The 26,245-nt window shown below is 41.0% G+C and overlaps 1 protein-coding gene across 7 annotated transcripts in view; it reads right to left on the bottom strand.

The window, feature by feature from the left end:
• MYRIP (myosin VIIA and Rab interacting protein) overlaps window positions 1-26,245 on the bottom strand; it is a 253,774-nt gene that overhangs the window by 32,125 nt on the left and 195,404 nt on the right. For all 7 annotated transcript variants that reach the window (XM_060685982.2, XM_087894133.1, XM_087894130.1 and 4 more), the window contains 2 exons: window positions 12,746-12,923; window positions 8,265-8,896 (listed from right to left, as the gene is read on the bottom strand). In XM_060685982.2, the coding sequence (XP_060541965.1) occupies window positions 8,265-8,896; window positions 12,746-12,923 (810 nt within the window). The remainder of the gene's footprint in view (window positions 1-8,264; window positions 8,897-12,745; window positions 12,924-26,245) is intronic.

The following is a 26,245-nucleotide window of genomic DNA, read 5'->3' as shown; positions in this document are numbered from 1 at the left end:
AGGAGAAGGAGAAAGGAAGAGGAAGTAGGGAGGAGAAGAAAGGGGGAGAAGAGAAAGTAAGGAAAGAAAAGAGAGAGGTGGTAGGTTTGAGGAGAAAGATTGCTGTACAATAAAAAAGATGAAAGGGAAGAAAGCCAACCCCAAACAAATATAAAGATATTAAGATAAAGAATGAATTGTTAAACTTTAAAGAATAAAAGAGAACAAATATGAATAAATAGCAATAATTAGAAACACACATACGACTTCCGGTTTGCTAGCCTTCGGCGGCGGCGGTGCCTTTTGAAGCTCCGCCAGCCCCGCCGCCCGTAGAGCCGCTTCGCGATCGAGAAGCGGCTCGAAAACTTCAAAATCCTGAGGATTGTTGGAGGAGAGATAGCAGGGCACAGGTCGAGCCCCTGTAACCCCCCAGGGAATTGTTTCTGGGGAGGAAACAGGCGCGGCTCCCTCCCAACCTGCTGAGACTCTGGCAGCGTGGGACGATTCTGCTTCTGCAGAACAAGCCGGCTGCAGTAAACATTTAAAGCGAAAGGAACCAACTTTAACAAGCAGCGGACATACACTTGAACCCTGAAACTTGGAATCGCAAGTATTAGCGCTTTGTTGATTTAATTTAAGAAAAAATGCGAATGAGTGAAAGTGACTTGAAAACATATGGCGCTCATCATTAGAGTTAACGAGCCAGCAAGTGTGGATTGGTGAAGTTATCTTGCTTTGTTACAAAGTTACCAAGTTGCTACAAAGTTGCTTCGTTTGTAACAAGAGAATAACAGAGAAATTTCTCCTTTTTTAATACTGGACTTTGCTTTACTTTGGTTCTTATTTGATTAAATCTGGGGGACTTTTTCAGAAGTCTTTGTGGAGGTGGGAGAGGAAGAAGAACTTCCTTTTTTAGTAAAACCAGCCTACGTGGCAGGATGGCCTCAAAGAAGCAGGAAGTGAAGGCAACAGGAGGTGGATCTCCCACACATAAAGCACAGCCTCCCCCAGTACAACAGATACAGACTCAGAAAAAAGATTTTGATGTGGGAGATTTAAAAGAATTTATTTCTAAAACTTTGGATGATAAATTTCAAAAATCTCAACAGGAGATAGATGATAAACTTCAAAAATCACATCAGGAATTTATGCAGGAAATTAATGAAGTTAAAGATATGGTGAAACAGAATCAAAACAAGGTGACCAAAAAAATGTCAGAAGTGGCGTCTGGCCTGGCAGAATTTATTATGAAAGTTGATTCTAAAGTTGAAGAACTTAAATCAGAAGTTAATGTTAAGATGAAAGACAATGATTATAAAATTGCTGATGTTGACAATAAAATGCAAAGAGTTGAAAATGAGATTGTGATGGTACAATTCAGGGCAATGGAGTTTGCCATACGGCTTCGAGGAATTCGAGAAGAGGAAAGACAGGATTTGAGACAAGTTTGTTCTGAGGCCCTGGCCAAGATTTTACAAGTTAATCCTGATGTGGTTTTTCACAAAATAGATAAAATTTACAGAATGAATTCTTGGGTGGCCAGACAAAGACAATTGCCCAGAGATGTGGTCATATATTTTACAGATAGAGAAATAAGAAATGACATCCTGCAAAAATCCTTTTACACTTCTGTGCAAGTGGGGGGCTCACGAATTGGAATTTATAAAGAATTACCTCCTAAAATGCTGAAAACCAGAAAAGAATTTGGCTTTCTTGTTAAGGAATTGCAAAATCTACAGATACCATTTCGGTGGGACGCCCCAGTTGGTATAATTTTGAGATACAAGGGAGAAAGATATCGTTTGAATACCATGGAGAAGGCAGAGCACTTTTACACTACTATTCTTAAGGAAAGAACACCGTCCCCACGCACATCTACAGTTTTGGAGATTAAGGAGAGTGATGAGAAGCAACCTCAACGAGAACTGCAAGAACAGTCTAAGCAGGAATTAGAGGAAATGCAAGGCGCAGAAGGAGGTTTTCTGGATGAGCCTTTGCTGGAACCTTCTCCAATCTTGGACCCGGTTCGGATGATCGAAGTTAAGGATCAACGTATAACTCGAGCTCAATCTAAGTTACTTAAACAAAAGCAACAACAACAACAGGAAAGACAAGACAAGAAGGCAGTTAAGAGTACTGCACAAGAGACTGGAGCCATGGGGGGAGCAAGATCGAAGCTTTCGGATGATATTCGATTATTCTGCTCTTTGCTCCAGAAAGATGAAGATGACGTTTAAGTGTTTATCTTGGAATGTTAATGGGTTGAATTCAGCACAGAAAAGGAAGAAATTATTTACATATTTGAAACAATTTAATAATGATATAATTTGTTTACAAGAAACGCATATTACAACTCAAGATCAAAAATATTTGATAAACTCCAAACTAGGAACACATTTTATATCTTCAACTTCGCAAAAAAAGAATGGTGTGGTTATTTATGTAAATAAAAAGTTAACAGCTAAAGTTATAGAAGCAGATGAAGATGGTAGGTTTGTAGCAATTGAATTGCTTACAGCAAATGGCCAAATTCTTCTGATTGGAATTTATGCTCCCAATCAACAACAGGACCATTTCTATAAGATGTTACATACTAAAATACTGCAATGGGACCACAGATCTATTTTAATTATGGGAGACTGGAATGGAGTAATTGATTCTAAATTAGATAAAAAGAGTTTGGCAAAGTCTAGGATCAGATTACCACAGACCTTTTTTGACATGAAAGAAGATATGGAACTAAAAGATGTTTGGAGAATACATAATTCAAAAGAATTGGACTACACTTTTTTTTCTGACAGACACAGATCCTTCTCTAGGATTGACTTCATTTTGTTGACAGATGACTTACTTGTCAAGAGAAAAAGAACAAAGATTTTTCCAAGAACTTTGACTGACCATAGCCCAGTATGGATAGAAATTGAGATGGATAAGGTTGAGAGACGTTCTTGGAGATTAAATGAGAACTTGTTTAGATATGAAAAAAATACAACAGAACTTAAAAAGCATTTGAAAGAATTTTTTGAAATAAATCTGAATAAAGGTACCCCAATTGAAATTGTGTGGGACGCAAGTAAAGCTTATATGAGAGGGGTACTTATCTACATGAACTCTAAACATAGACTGTTTCGACAAAAGAAAAGATCTGAACTGGAAATAGAAATAAAGAATAAAGAACAGTTACTTATTAAAAATCCAACAGATGAAAGAATATGCAGTGCTATAAAACTTTTGAAAGACCAATTTCAAATGCTTATGGCGGAACAAGTTGCAACAAACTTACAATATGCGAAGCATAATACATTTTGTAACGCTAATAAACCGGGCAGATGGTTGGCTTACACATTGAGGAAAAAACAAAGTATACGGACTATTGATAGTATTGATATTGGAGGGAAAGAAATCTTTCAACAAAAATTAATTAAGCTTTTGTGGACTATTATACCAAACTATATGCCAAAGAGGAGGTGCAGAATGGACTTATAGAAAAATATTTAAACGATAAAAGAGTTACAAAAATTACTGATCAACAAAAGGAAAGAATGAATTACCCTATAACAGAGGAGGAGATAATAGTAGCAATTAAACAGTTAAAAACAGCCAAAGCTCCTGGCACGGATGGTTTGACCGCAGTGTATTACAAAACTTTGCAAGCTGAAATGGTGGGACAACTCAGAGATTTATTTTGCAATATTCAACAAGGGGGTAAAATACCCCCATCATGGACAACTGCTTATATATCTTTGATACCAAAAGAACAAGTCGGTCCTAAAAGACCAGAGAACTATAAACCAATATCTCTTTTGAATACAGATTATAAAATCTATGCGAAAGTATTAGCCAACAGGTTGATGCCAGTAATCCAAAAGGTGATTCATGATGATCAAGCGGGATTTATTGAGGGCAGACACATGAAGGATAATGTAAGGCAAGTAATAGATTTATTGGAATATCTTGAGAAGAATAAACAGATTCCTGCAGTGCTGGTCTCTCTGGATGCAGAGAAGGCCTTTGATAGAGTGGATTGGAATTTTCTACTAAAGACTTTAAAAAAGATGGATTTTGGGGATCAATTTATACAGGCGATTTCAGCAATTTACCAAGAGCAAAAGCACAGATCATTATTAATGGAAGTTTGACAACAGAGTTTAAAATTGAAAAAGGAACAAGACAGGGATGTCCGTTGTCCCCACTTTTATTTATTCTAACACTAGAAGTCTTGCTAAATACAATACGGGACTCTAATATCTTGAAAGGTATAATGATTAGGCAAGAGGATTACAGAATAAAGGCATTTGCAGATGATCTGGTTGTTACCCTATCACAACCAATGGAATCAATAATCTTGATGAAGGACATTATACAAGACTATGGTAAAGTTTCAGGTTTTAGACTGAATCCAAAAAAGACTAAAATGATAGCTAAAAACATGACACAAGATCGCAAACATGAGCTTGAAAGGAGGGCAGGTTTTGAGACTGTACCTAAGGTAAAATATCTAGGAGTTCAGGTTGCAGAATCAAACATGAAATTGTTTCAAAATAACTATGAGGTGTTGTGGCGAGAGGTGCAGAAAGACATGGAGACTTGGAAAAAACTGCAGCTGTCTCTACTTGGAAGAATAGCAGCAGTTAAGATGAACATTTTGCCAAGATTTCTTTTCTTGTTTCAAATGATTCCGGTGCTTAAAAGTGATAAACAATTGAAAGTCTGGCAAACTGGACTCAATAAGTTTGTCTGGAACGAGAAAAAGCCGAGAGTGAAATTGAAAATTATGCAAGATGTTCCAGAAAGAGGAGGTCTTAAACTTCCAAACCTACAGTTATATAATGATGCAGCAGCTTTAACTTTAACAAGTGATTGGTTTGGAAGTAAAAAGGCTGGAATATTGAACGCAGAAAGTTTTGATCTTGAATTTGGATGGCATGCTTACTTATTTTATGACGACAAAGTTGATAAAGTATTTAAAAGTCATATACTTAGAGGCTCTTTGATGAGAGTTTGGAAGAAGCACCGACTCAAATGGGATTATAAAATACCGCTATGGCTGGATCTTGGTCATACTTTGTGGAATACAAATATAATGTCACTCGGGGGGGGGGGTTTATACAAAGAGGTTCTTTTTACAGATGCGGGCAGATGGCAGTTGAAGACATTGCAGACACTGTTGGACGAAGGGATTAATCTAACTTGGTTACAATATAATCAATTACAACTGAGATGGAAACAGGACCAAAAAACTGGTATTATGTTGCACGAGGAAGAATTGGTTAGACATATAAAAGAAAAAGGTCCAATGCATATCAAAAGGCTTTATAATGTTTTGCTAGAAAGGGACTCAGAAACTGAATTAGTTAAAGATTGTATGATTAAGTGGGTACAAAATTTTGAAGAACCAGTGATGTTGGAAACATGGGAAAAAATTTGGGTTCAGAATGTTAAATTTACACAGTCGCAGAATCTGAGGGAAAATTTCTATAAAATGTTTTATAGATGGCATTTAGATCCCAAAAGTTGTCATGTATGTACCCTAATGTTCAGCCAAAATGTTGGAGATGCGATTGTCTGGATGCTACGTATTATCATGTTTGGTGGACCTGTAGGAAAGTTAAGGCTTTTTGGATAAAAATTTGGTGGGTCATGCAGAATGTTTTGAAGAAAAAAATTCAATTCTCTCCACAATTGTTTTTATTGGGTATAGTTAAGGGTTTTACATCGGGTGAAACAAAATTGATATTGTATATGATAACAGCAGCAAGATTGTTGATAGGTAAATATTGGAAAAATGAAGCTTTGCCCACTATTGAAGAATGGACTTTGAAGATGGCCAGTTTCGCAGAGATGGCGAAGATTTCAGCATACTTAAAAGATTGTTCACAAGAGACTTATGAATGGGAATGGAAAAGGTGGATAGAATATGTTCAGAACAAATATCAAACTAGAAAGTATCAAATAGCTTTTATTTGAAAATAATGTATTAGAAATATTTTAATGAAATGAGGTAAAAAGAAAAATTATACAGGGGAGGGAGGGGTTCAAGTTTACACATAAGTGTCATACTAAGGGTTTTTTTTTTTGCGTGTGTGTTTTTTTTTTTTTTTACCAGTTATGAGTATATTATAGGGAAGTCTGGGGGGAGGGGAGGGTTAGGGAGGGTTAGGGAGGTTGGGAAGTTTGGGGGGGGAGGTGGGGGGGGAAAGGGGTGAAAATGTAATTGTAAAACTTTTGCAATAAAAAAAAAAAAACACACATACAAACATACAATGTATTTTCTTTGAACAGAGTATTTGGCCAGTTCACAAATTTAAACAGTGTTTAGTCATTTCAATTTAATTTACAATTTCTATATTTCCTTTTTGCCATATTTATTCCTCATCTATTTTTTTAAAAAAACAATATTACCCTTCATCCTCATCTCTAATCTTAATCAAATTCAATTTTTCCCTTCTATTCTATATTATACCCCTTCCCATTGTCATCTATTTTTATATCCATTCTCACATTGTTTAATTATGTAATTATGTAATACAGTTGTTTAATTCAAATTCAACATTTTAATATAAATCAATTAGTTATAAAACTATCTTTTTTGTATATTAATCAATATGAACATGAATATTCCAATTATTTCCATGCAATCCAATTTCTTACAAATCAATTAATTATATTTACCAATAATAATAAACCAAATAATTTCCCCCATATATTCCTCTGAACCACAACTTAAACATTTCTGCTTTCAACACAATATACAATTAATAGTATCTCAATTCAATTATTACAATTCCCTAGTTAAATACAGCTTTTTTTTCTTTTGTGTTTTAAAATCTTGAACTCTCCTCCTAAATTTCCCATTGTTTGCAGTTTTTCACCTACCTTTTTTGGGGAGGAAAAATAAAAATAAAAATAAATCTCTCTCTGCCTCATTTTGTCACGTTCCACCAAAGATCCTGGTTTCGGTTTCGTTTCTGCAGCTTAGCTAGGGGAAAAAAAAACTGCTTCAGGAACTCTTTACAATGATTGCCTGTAGGGCGGCCCTTTGAAGCCCCGGGCAAGAGTTTAAACAGTTTTTTTTTCTTCTAGCCATCAGCTGGGGCTCAAGAGGCAGCGGGACTGAGGAGGCAGAATGAAATATCGGGACTTTTTTGAAATGCCGCGGGACGCGGGACAAATTGCTAAAAAGTGGGACTGTCCCGCCAAAAGCGGGACGTCTGGTCACCTTAGACTAGTCAGTCAAGGCATTCAGCTGGTGACAAGTTTCCATGTGCCAGTGGACCTAGCTGGTGGAGGCTCCCAGCCCACAGTGTGAGGGAGAGATGCAGCATTCCCACTATTGTAAGGGTGAGCATGGTGCTAAGCATCTAAAATTTCATTACATGACTGCAGGGGTGCTACAACACTCTGGGCTTGGAATTCTGGGCAGCGGTCCTAAGTCCTTTCATTCATCTTAAATTTGAATGATCATGAGTAGATTATCTGTACTAGATATTTAGTTATATACTATGTTACATGTATGGTTTTCACATTATAAAAATGGGATAGGAAACATTTTTAATTCTCACTGCTGAGAAGTAACATAAGTATGCACAGGAAAGCTGAACAGGAAATTAATCTTTTTTTCTATTGGCAGGATATAAATAAAAGAAAAATAAATAATGATGAAATCAGAGAAAAAATTGAAGCAAATCTTGCCAAGGAAAAAATAATCTATTTACACAAGCCTTTTCTTTTTTTATAACCCTGAGTTACAAATATTCTGTACAGGAAGATGCTGGAAATGGATGATAATTTTCATGACAATAGCAAAGGCAATGATTAATATCCATGGGAGAAGGCAGTGGTAAACCTCTCCTTCAGTTGATGATCAACCAAAAAAAGTCTGCAAATGCAGTTTCCTACAGAAATTTGATTTACTGAAATGTAATTCAGACATGAGAAGTAACATGACAGAATAAATGGGGCTGATTATTTTTTAAATATTTTTTAAAAGTTGTGCAAAATAGCTCTAGTCATGTATTCTATACTGCCAGCTGCCAGAAATTTGGCAATTCGAATCTCACTGGCTGAAGGTTGACTCAGCCTTTTAGATCAGTTAATTCAATGCCCAATTGTCATTAGCAACATACATATATTCATACAATTAATGGACCAATGATATTTAATAGAGCTTTCCACGACTGGCTGTGCTTAGGTTACTGTGTCTCTGTAATACAGCAAAGATTTTACCACTTGCCCCCCCCCTTTTTTTGGCAGGCTATAAACTGTAATCACCAAACTTTGATTACCTGATATGTACCCAAGTTGTTAGGTGGTTTTCTGTAATTTTTGCTTTTGCATAAATCTTCAGAGAGAACATTACATTTTCCCCATCTTCTTGATGTCTTTTCAAAGTCATGATAGGTTTTTTCATTTTCACTACTATCTGAACAGTTTAAACTGATAGCCTGTGGATTAAAATTCACATCCAATTCTTCATTCAACTCTGTTTTTCCCTCTCTGTATTTATTGTTACAAATCTCTTTATGTATTCCTAAGAGGCTAGATGCTATAGTCTCCCTTAAAGAATCAACAGGTGATATTTCTGAATCAGAGTATTCTGTCTCAATGGTAAACCCCTTAGGTGACGTCATAAGCTGGTATAATTCATTTCCATAACTCCATTCAGCTTTGTGCTGAGCTTCAAAGTAATTTGAAAGCTCCTGTGGCCTCTGCTGTAGCTTGTTCAAAGTCATATTCCAGTCACCATTATCTTCACTATCTGAGCCCATCTCATCATAAGCAGATACAATACTGGATTCTTCCTCCAAAGCTTTGAACACTTGGCTCTTAGGTTTGGCAAGCATTCGAGGACAAGGCAAAATGGCATTTTGCAAGGCTACCCAATTTCCATCTGTACTTTGCAAAACAGGAGGAAAATCTAAGGAAATATAAAAAGAAACTCCAGTATCATTATTATTGAATTTTATTGATCTAAATGCATTCTTAATTAGCTATTTTTTCAATCACTACAAAAAGTAAAATTTTGGTTGTTTTATATCTTATAAAGTTCAAGAGAATAATGAAGTTCGTATGAATTTGTATCACATATGATAAAGTACTATGAAAATGATTAATCACAATTTGATCTGATGAATTTGAAATAGGGCCATATTTTAATATTATTTAATATTTAATATTAATACTATTTTAAAGATTTACAAAACAATGGACATTTTGTTTTGCAATCCACACATAGTATTGGATAGATGAAAAACATGATAAATTCATTGTTATTTATTAATATTATTAAGAATTTGTTTAAAACCCAAGAGTGGTTGCAGTGTGTATTTTAGAATTCCTGAAAACCTAAATGTTTTTAAACATTTTGTATTTTCCTTGCAACTAGTACTGCTGACCATGAAATAGTCTAACAATTTCGCACTACATGGCAATTCAGTGCAAAGATAGGAACATCTTACTGTTCGTTATTAATCCAGATAGATTAACAGCCACCAATTATTTCTAGTGAAGGACTCCATTTGTTGGATTGAGCAAGAGTCTTGCTATTGATCTATTTATTATATCATCTAGTGTCCTTTCATTAGCAGAATTAATAGCTTGGAATTTCACAAATACTGTAGAAGAAGGTGGCTGATTTGAATATAAACTTAGTCATATGTAGAGAAATCAGTTGAAATTAATGTCATCTATGACCAACTGTTCCATTTATTGCAATTGATTCATATTATGCACAACTGAATCAACATAAGAATTTTAGGGAATAGGATGCTATACTTGATCTTAAATGCAAAGAAGCAAAATTTTAAAATTCTTGAAAATTAAAGCTATAATGTTTATATATAAAATCTTAAGTAGGCTTCTATGGGTAGGCCTCAATTTATGACAGGTTGCTAAATATTTAAAGTTATGATACATTCCCAAAAAGATATATATGACTCAGATTCAAAATTTGACAGCTGTCCTATCCCCATGGTCACATGATTGCATTTTGGGTGCTGAGCAACCCAGCCTATATTTAGAACTGTTTGCAGCATTCCATGATCATGTGATCACAATTTACCATGTTGAAAACTGGCATTTACTTTCTGGCAAAAAATGCCCATTGTATACAATGGGTTCACTTAACGACCACAGCTTTCAATTAATGACTGTGGTATTTGCCTTATGATCACCATATCCACTTAATGACTGCCACAGGCATAGCACGGCCTGGGCACAGCACGGAAATGGCATTGGTCGCGTTGGTGGATGATCTCTGGAGGGCTTGGGATAGGGGTTGTTCCTCTATCCTGGTCCTGTTAGATCTCTCAGCGGCTTTTGATACCATCGACCATGGTATCATCTTGCACCAGTTGAAGGGGCTGGGGGTAGGGGGCACCGTTCTGCGGTGGTTCTCCTCCTACCTCTCTGACCGGTTGCAATCTGTGTTGACAGGGGGCAGCGGTCGACCCCGAGGTGCCTTGCTTGTGGGGTGCCACAAGGGTCGGTCCTCTCGTCCCTTCTGTTCAACATTTATGTAAGGCCGCTGGGTGAGATCATCCGTGGCTTTGGGGTGGAGTTCCATCAGTACGCTGACGACCTTCAGCTGTACATCTCCACCCCAGGCCACCCCAACGATGCCCTTGAAGTGATGTCCCAGTGCCTGGAGGCCGTGCGGGCCTGGATGGGGAGAAACAGGCTCCGACTCAACCCTTCCAAGACCGAGTGGCTGTGGCTTCCGGCGTCTCGATATAGCCAGCTGGTGCCATCGCTGGCTTTTGGGGGCGAATCACTGGCCCCCACGGAGAGGGCTCGCAATTTAGGCGTCCTCCTGGATGCACGGCTGTCTTTAGAAGAGCACATGAGGGCCGTGGCCAGGGGAGCTTCTTATCAGGTTCGCCTGATACGCCAGTTGCGCCCCTTTCTGGATCGGGATTCCCTACGCACAGTCACTCAAGCACTTGTCACTTCCCGCCTGGACTACTGCAATGCTCTCTACATGGGGCTCCCCTTGGGGTACACCCAGAGGCTGTAGTTAGTCCAGAATGTGGCCATGCGGGGGATTATGGGAGCGACGGGGTGCTCACATATGACACCTCTCCTGCGCGAGCTGCACTAGCTTCCTGTGGTCTTCTGGGTGCCCTTCAAGGTGTTGGTGACCAACTTTAAAGCGCTCCATGGCTTAGGGCCGGGGTATCTGCGAGACCGCCATCTGCCGCCAATAGCCTCCCACCAACCAGTTCGCTCGCACAGAGAAGGCCTCCTCAGGGTGCCGTCGGCCAGACAGTGCCGGCTGGCGACCCCCAGGGGGAGAGCTTTCTCCGTGGCAGCACCTGCCCTCTGGAATGACGTACCCCCTGAGATACACACGATATCAGACCTCCGGACTTTTCGTCGGGCCCTGAAACACACTTATTTCATCTAGCCGGGCTGGCTTGATCCCATCCTCTCAGTTTTAATTGAATTCGGTTTTAATTGGGTTGTTTTAAATTTTGGGCGAAAATTATTTAATTGTTTTTTAAACTGTTTTTAAATTTTATATGCTATGTTTTATCTCGGCTGTACACCGCCCTGAGTCCCGCAGGAGAAGGGCGGTATAAAAATAAAATAAAATAAATAAATAAATAAACATGTTATAAATGTCATAAAGTTGGCATATGATCCACTAAGAACTGGCATGGCTGCTGACCTGTAATTCTGGGCTCAGTTATGATTTTAAGTCAAGGCCTACTTGTATGTACATTTAATTACACAAAGCTATTTTATTTTTGAGTTAGTGAAAGCACTGATTCCCTACTATTTAGTATATTCTTGGGATTCAAAATACTTTTCTAAACAGCATCTAATTATAAATGAAATACAGTATATATAACTGCAATTGCTTTTTGAAAGCATTTTTTTCTAGAGTTTAAACAATCAAATGCCATTAAATGTGACTAAAAAATCTGTTGGAATTTCAACTTTGGTAATATATTTAATAAAACAGCCATTTATCCTCAAGAGTAGCTGTTTAATTTAAAAGCATTGAAAAATACCTCAGGAGTCAATTGTTTGTGCCAAACATTTGAAATGTTTTTCCAAGCCAATTTTTAAAAATAAATTATTACAGCTTAACAAGTTAAGTTTGCACATGCATCAGCCACATACACTACAGATCCATTTATCTCTCACAAAACAGAACCATAAATTATGTTCTAAGATTTCAGGGGTAAAAAGCACAGAAATAATAGCTGAACAATAAAAACAAAACAGATACAACTTCTTGCATCCAGGAAGAGGATTAACTCATCTAGTATCAGCTTTTGGTATTAATGTCTACAGGAGGATGTATTTATGTGAATGGATACTGCAGAAGATCTAGTTACTGAGGCCTTGCCAAGAGCAATGCAAGGCTTAATTCTGGTAACAATAATACATTTTGATGAAAAGAATGATCACAGCTTTACATTAGAACCAAGCCTTTTTGTTTGCAAATTTCATGACAGGTTATAAATAATACAAAGTTATTCATTGTTAATGAGTTAATAACAAAATACATATTCCAATGGCTCAGCAGAGAGCTTCTGAATATTCCAAATGTATATTCTTGGAATATTTTACAGAAATGCTGTCCATTGTTTTCAAAATTTAATAGCTATTTTAAAAAGCAAATGACAAAGCAGTGACCATTCTCAGTCTGCAGATTGTTGATCTGCCTGATTCCTTCTTCTTTCCTCCATTCTAAAAGAACATGAAAAATAGCTATTTTTTCTTTGCAGAGCCAAGAAATATCATACGTATTACAGGCCTTTATTTGGTTCATTTAATTGGGCCACACTCTTCCAGCTGGGAAATGTAGACAGCTTGTGTTTTTGTTTCTTGATTTGGCCTTTTGGTTCCCTCAAGATAGATTCAAACACTGATGATGTAAGAATTGGGTCTTGGGCTGTAGCTTCATTAGTCAGTGAAAATGCAGACTGGGATCTCTGTTAAAAAAATGTATAACTTTAGGAAATGCAAGCTTGGAAAGGAGCCATTTTCTCAAGTTGCACAAAAAAAATGGAAAGCATGACATATCCATCAGCCAATGATATAGACTATTTTCTCCTTAACCTATTACCTTAATCAGTGACTGTTTCTCCCTTTTATATATCCTTTTTCCCTGTTGAAGTTATGTCTTTTAAATGATCACTAGGAAGGGAGACTGCCCTTTTTTTTACTGATTATACGTTAAGCTATTCTGAAAGCCTTTCTGATAGTAGAATTATATTTTTAAAAACAAATTAAATAAATATTGGGAATATTAATTAACAGAATAACATTCCAACATTATTTTAATGCATGTAATTATTAATTATATATATTGTAATCTACTAAGAAAGTCTCTCATGCATAGCCACAATAATGCAATTATAAAATATCCATAATACAAACTTAAAACATCACCTATCATTTTATAATAATTAAAATTTTAAAAAAGCTTAAAACATTACAGAACCACCCAAAAAAATATTACAATATAAATCACACAAAGAATATCTACCGCTGACCCAAAAGACACACTTGAAGAATGACACCTTCATAAGTTTTCAAATTACCATAATAGTCCTCAATTTACAATTACAATTGAGCCCAAAATTTATGTTGTTAAGTGAAGATTTGTTAAGTGAGTTTTACCCCATTTTACCCCATTTCTTGCCACAGTTGTTAAGTGAATCTGGCTTCCCTACTGACTTTGTTTGTCAAAAGGTTGCAAAAAGTAATCACATGACCCCGTGACACTGCAACAGTAGTAGTAATTTTATTTATGTTTTTTCTTTAACATATATGAGTGCTTAATGAACAGTATACTGTCTGGTTCAATTTATTTTATACACAATATTAATAACAATAATACTGTTTAGGTATACATAATAATCTTTCAACTTCTAACATTTACGTATACATTGTAATTATAATGTATTATATTATGTAGCAGTATACATAGTAATATTTTCCCAATTTCTACTTTCTACCTCTTTTTTCTAACTCCTAATAAAGCAATTCCCATATTGAAAGGTATTATGTATCTATTCATCATCTCTTGCCCTTTTTAGTATTTCAACTCTTATTAACATTTGGACAAATCTCCCATGCTCCTCTCTTGGGATCTTGTATCTCCTTACATCACTCATATTTAGTCTAATTCTTCCATTTGCCTCCACATCTGTCTCTTGCTGTCAAATCTCTAGAGCACTTATCAGTAACTCTTGTCAGCTTTGGAAGCCATATTAGCACCAGAAGCTTCCACGCTGCCAACTCCATGCGCCTGGAAAAGTAGGAGGGGGGGATTTAGGAGAATGAATATAGTTGGACATAATTCCCTTCGGTCAAGGTCATGGTGTTTATGCATCTAGAGGAGGAGTGGTTGCAAGGATGGCTCACATTGGGACGGATGATGATTGGACCATGTGACAGACTGATGGGTGAAGGGGCTGGATTTGGGGTTTTTATTTATTTATTTATTTATTTATTTGTTTATTTATTTATTTTATTGAATTTGTACACCGCCCTACTCCTGAAGGACTCAGGGCAGTGAACAGCCATAGAATAAAACATATAGATACAAAATTTAAAATAAACTAAAACGAATTAAATAATTTGGCTGAACAAATTTAAAACCCCAATAATTTAAAACCAAATTTAAAATTTCCATTTAAAAAGGGGAAAGACTTAGGTCAGGCCAGCTTGAGGAAATAAGAAAGTCTTGAGCGCGCGACGGAAGGTACGCAGATCCGGGATCCTCCGTATCTCCGGGGGGAGCTCATTCCAGACAGTAGGTGCCCCCACAGAGAAGGCTCTCTCCCTGGGGGCCGCCAGTTGACATTGTTTGGCCGACGGCACCTGGAGGAGCCACTCTCTATGGCAGTGTTTCCCAAACTTGGCTATTTTAAGATGCATGGACTTCAACTCCCAGAATTCCCCAGCCAGTATGCCTGGTTGAGGAATAGTATGCCTGGTTGAGGAATTCTGGGAGTTGAAGTCCATACATCTTCAAAGGGTCAAGTTTGGGAAACACTGCTCTATGGGAGCGTACTGGTCGGTGGGAGGCTATTGGTGGTAGCAGGTGGTCCCATAAATAACCAGGTCCTAAGCCATGGAGCGCTCTAAAAGTGATAACCAAAACCTTGAAGCGCACTCGGAAGATCACCGGGAGCCAGTGCAGCTCGCGCAGGAGAGGTGTTACATGGGAGCGCCACGTCGCTCCCATCACCACCCGCGCGGCCGCACTCTGCGCCTATTGGAGCCTCCAAGTGCACCTCAAGGGGAGCCCCATGTAGAGAGCGTTACAATAGTCCAGACGAGAGGTGACGAGGGCATGAGTGACTGTGTGTAGAGAGTCCTGATCTAGAAAGGGACGCAACTGGCGGATCAGGCGAACCTGATGAAAAATCCTCCCAGTCACGGCCGTCAAGTGCTCTTCTAAAGATAGCCATAAATCCAGGAGGACACCCAAGTTGCGAGCCCTTTCCATGGGAGCCAATGATTCGCCCCCAATAGTCAGTGATGGCACCAGCTGACTATATCGGGACGTCAGAAACCACAGCCACTCGGTCTTGGATGGGTTGAGCCTGAGCCTGTTTCTCCCCATCCAGATCCGTACAGCCTCCAGGCACCGGGACATCACTTCAAGGACATTGTTGGGGTGGTCTGGGGTGGAGATGTACAGCTGGGTGTCTTCAGCGTACTGGTGGTACTCCACCCCAAAACCATGGATGATCTCGCCCAGCGGCTTTACATAAATGTTGAACAAAAGGGGCGAGAGGACTGATCCTTGTGGCACCCCACATATAAGGGGCCTCGGGGTCGACCTCTGCCCCTCGTCAACACAGACTGAGACCGGTCGGAGAGAAAGGAGGAGAACCACCATAGTACGGTGCCTCCCACCCCCAACTCTTCCAACCAGTGCAGCATGATACCATGGTCGATGGTATCAAAAGCCGCTGAGAGATCTAACAGGACCAGGACAGAGGAGCACCCCCTGTCCCGAGCCCTCCAGAGATCATCCACCAACGCGACCAATGCCGTTTCCATGCTGTACCCAGGCCTGAAGCCTGAATGGAATGGATCTAGATACATCGTTTCATCCAGGTACTGGGGGAGCTGTCGTGCAACCACACTCTCAACAACCTTCACCACAAAGCGAAGGTTGGAGACTGGACGATAGTTAGCCAATACTGCCGGGTCCAGGGAAGGCTTCTTGAGGAGAGGTCTCACCACCGCCTCTTTCAAGGCGGCGGGAAAGACACCCTCACTCAATGAAGCATTTATAATCCCCTGGAGCCAGCCTCGCATCACCTCCCGGGAAGCCAGCACTAACCAGGAGGGGCACGGGTCCAACAAACATGTGGTCGCGTTCAGTCTACCCAGAATCCTGTCCACGTCCTCAGAGGTCACAGGATCAAACTCATCCCAGATAATATTCTCAGGACCTGCCTCCGTCATCCCCGCTGGATCTACCCAGTTGGAGTCCAGATCTTCCCGAATCTGAGTGATTTGTCATACAGATACTGAACAAAATCCTCGGCTCTTCCCTCCAAGGGGTCCTCCTGCACTTCCTGGTGGAGCAGGGAGCGGGTCACCCTAAACAGGGCGGCCAGGTGATTATCTGATGGGTACATTTTGCTGCTTTTATCGCCACTAGGTAATTCTTTTTTTTTATTGAAAAAGTTTTAGAAACATCAATTTTCCCCCATTTTTCCCCTCCCCTTCCCTCCCTTAACCCCCCAAATCCTCCCCACCCCCCATGACTTCCCCAAGGTGAAATCTATCCACATTTATTATATCAAAGTTTACCACCCCTCTATTCTCCCCCCTGTGTACTATACAATTCTTCATGACAATAAGCTATTTTGCCCTCTATAAACTATACATTTCTACACAACATTTAGCTAAAGGCTATCTGGTACTTCCTAGTTTGGTATTTATTCTGCACGTAATCTATCCATTTCTTCCACTCCCATACATAAATCTCTTGAGTCTGATCTTTTAAGTATGCTGATATCTTTGCCATTTCTGCAAAGCTGGCCATCTTCAAAGTCCATTCTTGAATTGTAGGCATATCATCCCTTTTCCAATATTGACCAATCAGTAACCTAGCTGCTGTCACCATATACAGTATCAATTTTGTTTCCCCCACTGAAAAACCCTCAACTATACCCAGTAAAAACAGTTGAGAAGAAAATTGAATTTTTTTCTTCAGAACATTTTGCATAACCCACCAAATTTTTATCCAAAAAGCCTTTACCTTCTTGCATGTCCACCATATATGATAATATGTAGCATCTAAGCAATCACATCTCCTCCACTAGATAATTCTTAATATGAGATCTTACCAGTGTCCGGTCAGATTCAGCACGACTGGCCCTCCAACTACTCTCTAGGCGTCTTTTCCGGCGCTTCATCTCCCAAGGAGCCAGGTGAGATCGACGCCAGGTCAGAGGCCACAAAGGCATGACTTGATCCAGAGCTCCAGCGGCCGCCCTATCCCAGGCGGCCACTAGGTCTCCAGTCGAGGCGTGAGCCAGAACCTCGGAGATTGGCCCAAGCTCCATCTTGAACCTGTCAGGTTCCATCAGGCACCTGGGGCGGTACCATCTTGTCGGTTCCGCCTCCCTGCAGCGGGGTGCAGCGGTTCGAAGGTCAAGGTGAAGGAGAGTGATCTGACCATGACAAGGGCTCAATGACTATATCCCCTATCTCGAGATCACTCAGCCACTGTCCAGAGACAAAAACCAAGTCCAGCGTGTTTTCCCCCGCGTATGTAGGGCCATGAATTAACTGGGTTAGGTCCATAGCCATCATGGAAGCCATGAACTCCCGAGCCGCCTCAGACGCCTCACCCACAGACGGCAGGTTGAAATCCCCCATGACCATAAATCTGGGGGTATCAACCGCCACGATGGCGATAATGTTGAGAAGCTCGGGCAGAGCTGCTGCCACGTGGCAGGGAGCCAGGCACGTGATCAGCAAACCCATCTGAACCACATGACCCCACTTCACAAGGAGAGACTCACAGCCGGCCGTCTGAGGTACAGTGGCCTCCCTCGGCCTAAGGCCTTCTCTAATAACAACCGCTATTCCCCCACCCCTCCCCTGTGACCTCGGCTGATGGAATGTGTGGAAGCCTGGTGGGCACATTTCTACCAGAGGGACCCCTTCCTCCGGGCCCAACCAGGTCTCCGTAATACCTGCCAGGTCCGCTCCCCCCTCCTGAATAAGATCACAAATGAGGGGGGCTTTATTTACTACAGACCTGGCGTTGCACAACATCAGTCACAGGCCTGGGCCCTGAGGGTCTGTGCAACCTGGAGAACGAGTGGAGCTTGGGGGACGGAGCGCGCCACCGCTCGGAGACAGTGGGCCCGCGCTCCCTCAACATGATATGGCCCCTTGCTCCCGCCATATCTACCCCTCCCACTCACAGTACCAATGGTAAAAACACAATCTGGACAAGCTCGACCCCCCCATCACCCCTGGATCCCCCACCCCCCTGCTGCGCATCATGGCCAGGCCTGACCCTCCCCTTAGTGGGTTATCTTCCAAACCTACTGCTCTAGTTCGAATCCTACCCTCCCCTCCCCGGGACCCCTTAAAAATTTATCCAAAAATTTACATAGAAAACCTCTCAATCCCCTCTTCGCCACATGCCACCTCTCTGGGTTCCATTGGGGTAGGCCCTCGATAACGTGGAGGGCCAGGCTTGTGAGAGGGGGGAGTCTTGTAGTGCAAGAAGCTGAGACCTTAAATACATCAAAAGCCCTGAGGTAGTAGTGAGGCATGGCCAAGGGCTCCATTATGATAGTCCAAAATTGTCTGGGAAAACAAGGCAGGTTGACCATAAACGGGAGAGTCTCCACTGTCCTCTCACGGCAGTGGCGGAGTCCAATGTTCCAACCAGCTCAGGGTGATCCTCCAACCAGCCTCTCACGCTGGTCGGCCAACTGGCCATGGGGAAGATGGTACATCCCATTCGGTGGTGAAACGATGATAGATATTGGCTCCGTTCAACCTCCCGTAAACTGCCATTTTCCATACAGCCAGCGTACTGGATGACAAACAGAGCCAGGTCCAAAGTCTCCAGGAAAAAATAAGCTGTCCACAATGTTTGTACAGGCAGCGTATAGCTGGATAGTATAGGCAAGCGGATGGAAAACAGGTGGGAACCACCTCCACGAAGCAGAAACCGGCAGGGCAAGCATGTTAGTTGTTGAATGAAAACCTGGAACCCTCAGATTCGGGTTTTCCCAGATGTGCCAGTATACCTACTCTAATAAAATGGAACTTTGAGAAATGCCTGCTTTGGAGTTTTTACTTGGAGTTGAGGATCTTTTGGAATGCTGACATTAAACCAAATCCCTAAAATGAATAATGGCACCCCGAAAGGGGGCTGTCCGGGGTATTGAGCCCCAGCATCAACATGAACCTCGGGTGGTGTGAAGACTTAGCGAAGATGGAGGAGAAAGAGGAGATCACAGAAGGAGCTGTGGGGACTGATACCGGAGGACTTATCGAGACCCAGTATTCTTCTTCCGAAGAAGTGGTGCCAGCCATTCAGGTGGCAGAGACAACACAAAGGCTGGGTGCGTGGCCCAAGGAGTCAGATTCCTGGAAAAGCTGCCAGTCTGATCCGAATTCAGAAAGAGGACAGGAGGAGAGACTGCCTGAATCTTGCGCCACATCCAGCCCAATGAAGTCGCCCCAGAATGGAAAGATGTGACAGCTTTGGGATCAAGGTATTCCTGAGACTGGAACCTTTGCCTCTGTCTCGAAGCCAATTGTTAACCGGGCTCCCTGAGAGGTTTGAATGGATGGAAATAGGAAGTTATGCCCCCCCCCACTACACAGCATTCTCAAGTGAGATGGAGCTTAACACAACCCACTTTCACTTTTCCTGATACAGGACCTGGTGGAGGAATTAGCAGTCAGCAGGCATCTTTCTACCCAGCCAGGCTGACAGGAGGAGCGGCTCCACACAGCTGGGCAAAGCAGCATTTGGGGGACAGAAAACGCAGCCAGCATGGGGACCGCCAAACTCTCCTGCTGCCCCCCCTTGCCAGCCTGCTTTTGCACTACCCCCTGCAAAATGCATGCCCCCAGGCTGGGGATTCTATCCCGGCCAGGGGTGGGTCCAGTGCCAGTGGTCGCCAACACCTTCTGGTCCAATTTTCCAGGGGCCCAACTTGCCCCAATGATCCCGGTACATCAGTGGGGGATAATCCAGCAGCCGGCTGGAGTTCTGCTGCAGATTCCAGCACAGCTGCCTGCACCCATTCCACTGCCCACTGGGGTGCACCAGTAGCTCCCAGTCCCGCTGCCCTTCACCGGGCCCAATCCACCTGCAAGACCACCTCCACTCCATTTTAGGGCCACCTTCAATGGTAAGCCTTCCAAACTGACTTACTTTCTCAGCCAAATCTGGGCCCATATAGATCAGTATGGGTAACAATATGAAACTGATCGTGATTTAGTATCCGCAATTTCAGAGGGGATGAATGAAGGAGACGCTGGATAGCCCAGCTGCACAACAAGGGAGCAGCTGAACTAAATGATGCTGAAGGGTTTCTTGAGTTGCTCCGGGCCCAATTCGATGACCCTGACCAGATCAATGAGAGCGAAGCCACAATAAAAGATATGAAGCAAGGTAATCGCCCCATAAAAGATTTTTTATGGGACTTTAGACTGGTCGCAGGGAGCCTTGTTCAATGGCCAAACCTCATACTCCTATACTATTTTAAAGAAGCCATTGACCAAGAAGTCAGGAAAGCATATAGCATCCAAGGGGTGCCAGAGCGACTGCAGGACTGGTATACCATGTCTATAGCTCTCGATAGAGAAATTCACCCCCTCCGCAAAGCTCCAGCAGAGAAGCCACCTCCGAGAACTCTGCTAGACGTCCATCTTTCAAGCCTGCTGAAGTCCCTCCCATGGAGCCTGCAGGGCTGATTAAATGATCATTGTGGACAAATAGGTCATTGAGCTTCTGAGTGCCTGGCCCCTGCACTAGTTCCACAACAACACCAGGCCATGGCCGTCTGAGGCAGAAGGGCTCCAAGAAAGCCCCTGGATACTAGCTGATTTGCCAGACAAGCTGTAGAGGTTCCCCTCCTCATCGAAGAGAGCGAGGAACCTCAGGCCAAAGAAGCCCCTCCCGACAAGGCTAGCAGAGAAGACAACCCGATGGTGAGTTCACCCATCCTCTCTTTTTCAATTAAAGAGAAACTGGTGGTGCCAGAGATTGGGGAGCAAGGAGAAGTACCAGCAATAATATACAGACTGTACCAGATGTTTAATTGGACTTCCAATTGTTGAACAATTAGGAATAAAAACAAAAGTCTTAAAGCACCCAATTAAGTTTGAACAGGTGGATGGGACATTAATTGGGGGAGTCCCAGCCACCCAAATCACTGAACTGATTAGATTAGAATTTGGGAGATAGCGTGAGTTTATATGATTTATAGTAGTGTCAAAGATGTCAGGATCTGTCATATTAGGCCTTGCTTGGCTTGACAAGTGGGCCCCCACCATCAAATGGGAGGATGGATACCGAAAATCATAATTGGCGTTGGCCCACTGCCCCCCATCCCTCTTCCCAAGAGACTGCCAAACTATGGAAACCAATTACCAGAAGCTACAACAGCTGCTTCAGACTGCCCTCCAGGCGAGATCCAGATTCCCAAGGAATATAAAGACCTGGCTGAGGCATTTAGTGAGGAGAAATGTAATATCCTTCCCCCTCATCGAACCACTGACTGTGCCATCGAATTAGAACCTGGGGCCAAGTTGCCAAAACCCAGAATGTACTCCATGACGCCTGCAGAAATGACCAAGTTGAGGAAGTACTTTGATATCAACTTAGCCAGAGGATTCATTGAGATTGCAAAATCTAAAGGGGCAGCCCCTTCTTGTTTAAAGAGAAGGAAGATGGGGGGGGAGGGGGGCGCTAAGATTATGTGTTGATTTTCAAAACATCAATACTATTTGCATACAAAACATCTACCCCTACCCCTAATGAAAGACTTGTTGAACCACTTATCAAAAGGCAAAATCTTCACCAAGCTAGATCTTTTTTAAAAACAAGTTTTATTGATTTTTTTCTTTCACATACATATTTTATGAACAGAGAATGGACTGAATCATATCTTATACAACTTGTCACATCCAAATACAATTTACATATTTCAATTTCTGCCAAAATATTCTTTTTCCCTACTTTTTTATCTTGCCTTAATACCTTCTATTATTATATAAACAGTATCACCATCCACCCTTCAAATCCTAATCCTGGAGGCTGTGCAGGTCTGGATGGGGAGGAACAGGCTCAAGCTCAACCCTTCCAAGACTAAGTGGCTGTGGCTCCCGGCATCCCGATATAGTCAGTTGACTCCATCACTGACTATTGGGGGCGAGTCGTTGGCCCCCACAGAGAGGGCTCGCAATCTGGGAGTCCTCCTGGATATGCAGCTGTCTTTGGAGGAACATCTGACGGCTGTAACCAGGGGGACCTTTTGTCAGGTTTGCCTGATTCGCCAGTTGCGGCCCTTTCTTGATCGGGATTCCCTGTGCACAGTCACTCATGCCCTCGTCACCTCTCGCCTTGACTACTGCAACGCTCTCTACATGGGGCTCTCCTTGAGGAGCACCCGGAGGCTCCAGCTGGTTCAGAACGCAGCAGCGCGGGTAGTGACGGGAGCAGCATGGCGCTCCCATGTAACATCGCTCCTGCGCAAGCTGCACTGACTCCCGGTGGTCTTCCGGGTGCGCTTCAAGGTGCTGGTTATCACCTTCAAAGCGCTCCATGGCATAGGGCCTAGCTATCTTCGAGACCGCCTGCTGCTACCGACGACCTCCCATCGACCCGTGCGCTCCCACAGAGAGGGCCTCCTCGGGGTGCCATCAGCCAAACAGTGTAGGCTGGTGACCCCCAGGGGGAGGGCCTTCTCTGTGGGGGCACCTACCCTCTGGAATCAGCTGCCCCCAGAGATAAGGAGAATCCAAGACCTCAGTGCCTTCCGTCGTGCCCTTAAAACCCATTTTTTCAAGCAAGCCAGGCTGGCTTAAGAAGAAATTTTTAAATGTTTTTAAATGTTTTAAATGTTTTAATTGGTAGTGAGTTTTAATTGGGCCAAATTTATATATCTTTTAATTGTTTTTTAATATTTGTCCTGTATGTTTTTTTTAATTCTGGCTGTACACCGCCCTGAGTCCTCAGGGAGAAGGGCGGTATAGAAATTTAATAATAAATAAATAAATAAATAAATTTCTTAACATTATTTCAATTAATTATCTTATCCATTGTTAACCATACACATTCTCTTTTAACTTTCATATTAGTTGATTCTTTATCCTAATAAGTTTGAATATACTCGGGGTTGCCCTTCTACCATTCCATCTCCCTTATTTTACAACAATCCTTCTTCTCCTTCTCCTCTTTTTCCCTTCCCTCCCTTCTTCTATCCTTTTCTACTTTCTTCTTTCCTCCTTTCCTTCCCCTTCTCTATTTCCCTTTCCTTTCCTCTACTCCTCCTTTCTTCCTCTCTTTCTGACCTTCTCTTCTACTCGTTTCAACTCCCTTTCTTCCCCTCCTTTTCCCTTTCTTTTATTCCTCTCTCCTTCCTCTCTTCTCCCCTCCTATCTATCCCTCTACTCCTCTTTCCATTCTCTCTCCATTGTTGTATTCATTTTCAATTCAATATTTTCCAAAATGGTATCCGAGCAACCCCGATTTTTTCTCCATTTATTGAATATGTTTCTCAAAATTCCATCACATTTTTTTTGGTTATTAACAATGTATTTTAGCTTATTCCAATCTTACATTAAAACCTTTTAACTTAATTAACTTTCCACCTCTTATTTTCCTTAATTCCTAATTTCTTTTTTTAAAAAAGTTTCTTATTTTATAGACAAACATACAATACATAATCATTCACTCAGTGTATCATCTGAGTACATCTTTTGTGTCTTCTTCCTACTCCTCCACTATTTATCATATCATTTATTATAGTATTTCTCCCACATTTCTTACTTTTCTATTAATACATTTATCTATCTTCTTTCTTCATCACTCATTTCATTACATTACCCTATAACAGGGATGGGCAAATGTGGCTCTTTTACAACCTGTGGACTTCAACTCCCAGAATTCCTGAGACAGCCAAGCTGGTCCAAATCGGACCTCACTGTCCCGTAGAGACAGTGACAGAGGAGGGCACATCCTGCTGATTCCAGGGACACCGCAAAGTCCCTGGTTGATCCAGGAGAAGCCCTTTTTTCCGGCGCTGAAGAGGCAGCCATTAAGCTGCTGAAGTTGGGACAGCTCCAAACGGAAGAGAATGAGTGAAAATATTATGATCTGGTGAGAGGCTTTGTAAATCTGGACTTTAAGAACACCCTGAAGTGCAAATACAACTAGAATTGAAGTTTGAAGTAATTTAGCGGCAGAATTGAGTCTGAATTTAAGTTAATTTTCCTAAAATATAAACTATTTTCATTTGTGGATGCTTGTGGAGAGTTCTATTTTTAAATCTGACTGGACTGGATTGGAAAGGAGATTTTCTTTTTTACTTGTTCAAATACTAAATTTTTGGTGCATGAGTCTACAAGTTTCTGGATTAGCTTTATTATTTCCTTTTTTGGTTAATTTTTACATTTTAATTCTCTTTTACATTGGCTTTACTGTAAATTGGAGATAGAAGGAGAGTGGAAGAAACAAGAAATATTGCCACCTAGTGGACTGAAACATTGTATTTCTTTTTGTTTTTTCCACTGATAAAAGAAAGTAGCAACTGTGTTATTTTTCAAGGTCAATGAGCCTGCCTATAGACAAAATTTAGAAGAGCATCAAAGAGTGTTTACAGGATTGTTTATACAGGTGCTTTTTGGAGAAAATATTGCTGATAGGCAGTTAAAATTTGAAAGAAGAAGATAACAGTGACTCTGGAAAGAGAGCTGTAAAATTGAGTGAGATATATGAAAGAGCCTTTGAATGCTACACAGTTGTGGACTTTTAAATAGGATAGAAATTTTTCCTTTTTTTATTTCCACTTCTTCACTCTTTAACTATTTTTAATAGAACTAGGTCTGTGCTTGTAGACCCTTAATATTTTTAAGTTTTTGGAACAGACTTTTTTTCTTTTCTCTCCTTTTATTCTTCCACAACACATTACTCTTCAATTGGATTAAGGCATACAAGAGCCTGTAGAAATTATTTTTTGCCCCCCCCCCCCCCGTTTCCTATTTATCACTTTTTTTCTTTTTAATTTTTCCTTTTTTCATTCTTTTTTCTTTTTCCCCTACTGATTGGAGACTGTTATTTAAATTTGTTTTTTACCTTTTTACTCGATTGGATTAGGCACACAAGAGCCTGAAAATTGTTCTTCTTTTGGTTTTTTCTTCTTTTGGTTTTTTCTTCTTTTGGTTTTTTCTTTTTCTTTTTTTCTTTTGCCTATGGTTATTTGGGATAATACTTGCCATCCATAAAAACAGATTAGGGTTGAGAAGAACCTGAAGGTATTTTATTTTACTGTCTTGATTTGGACTACTTATAGAAATGAGTAAAAAAGCAGCAGTTGTTAGCTCTGCTGGATCTTCATCACCAGTGAGAGGACAACGATCAATACAGGCAATGTTGCAGCAGGAAAAAGAGAAAGAACGTGAGAAAGAAAAGGACGCGACAATGCAGATGATTCTACAAGGAATACAAGACATAAAATTAAAAATAGAGAAAATTGAACAAAGAACAGGGGAAACAGATGGAAAAGTGGAGAATATACAACAAATGATGAAGAAATATGAGGACAAATGGCGACCGCTAAGGCTTGAGAAGTAGCCGAAAGTGAAAGTCCTTCCGTAACAAGTTACAAAGTAGCGGAGTAAACAGTGCCAGCTAGAATAGAGAAAAGAAAAAATTTCTATTCTAAGTTTCTTTTTTTTCTTGGAGATCTGATATTGATCTTGTTGGAGAGAAGTCCTCTTTCTTCAAAAAGAGTTTGTCTGTGTGGCAGGATGGCGTTAAAATTAACAAAGCCAGACAAACAAGCAGCGGGGGGGGGGGTTTCCCCCATTTACAATTATGTGAACAAGTTTCAAGTTTACAGACTCAGAAGAATGGTTTTAATTTAAAAGAATTTGTTTTGAAGGAAATGGCAAGACATGACGAGATTGTGAACCAGAATTTTGAAAAATTTAAGCAGGAAATTAAAGAATTCATACAATTAAAGAATGATAACTTACAAAGAAAGATTGTAACAGTGACTAATGCTTTTTCAGA

Source organism: Pantherophis guttatus, chromosome 4 (genome assembly GCF_059756535.1).
Source record: "Pantherophis guttatus breed Tessera chromosome 4, ASM5975653v1, whole genome shotgun sequence".
NCBI classification, from domain to species: domain Eukaryota; kingdom Metazoa; phylum Chordata; class Lepidosauria; order Squamata; family Colubridae; genus Pantherophis; species Pantherophis guttatus.
Note: the sequence above shows the minus strand (reverse complement) of the source record. Positions and strands in the feature narration are given on the sequence as shown.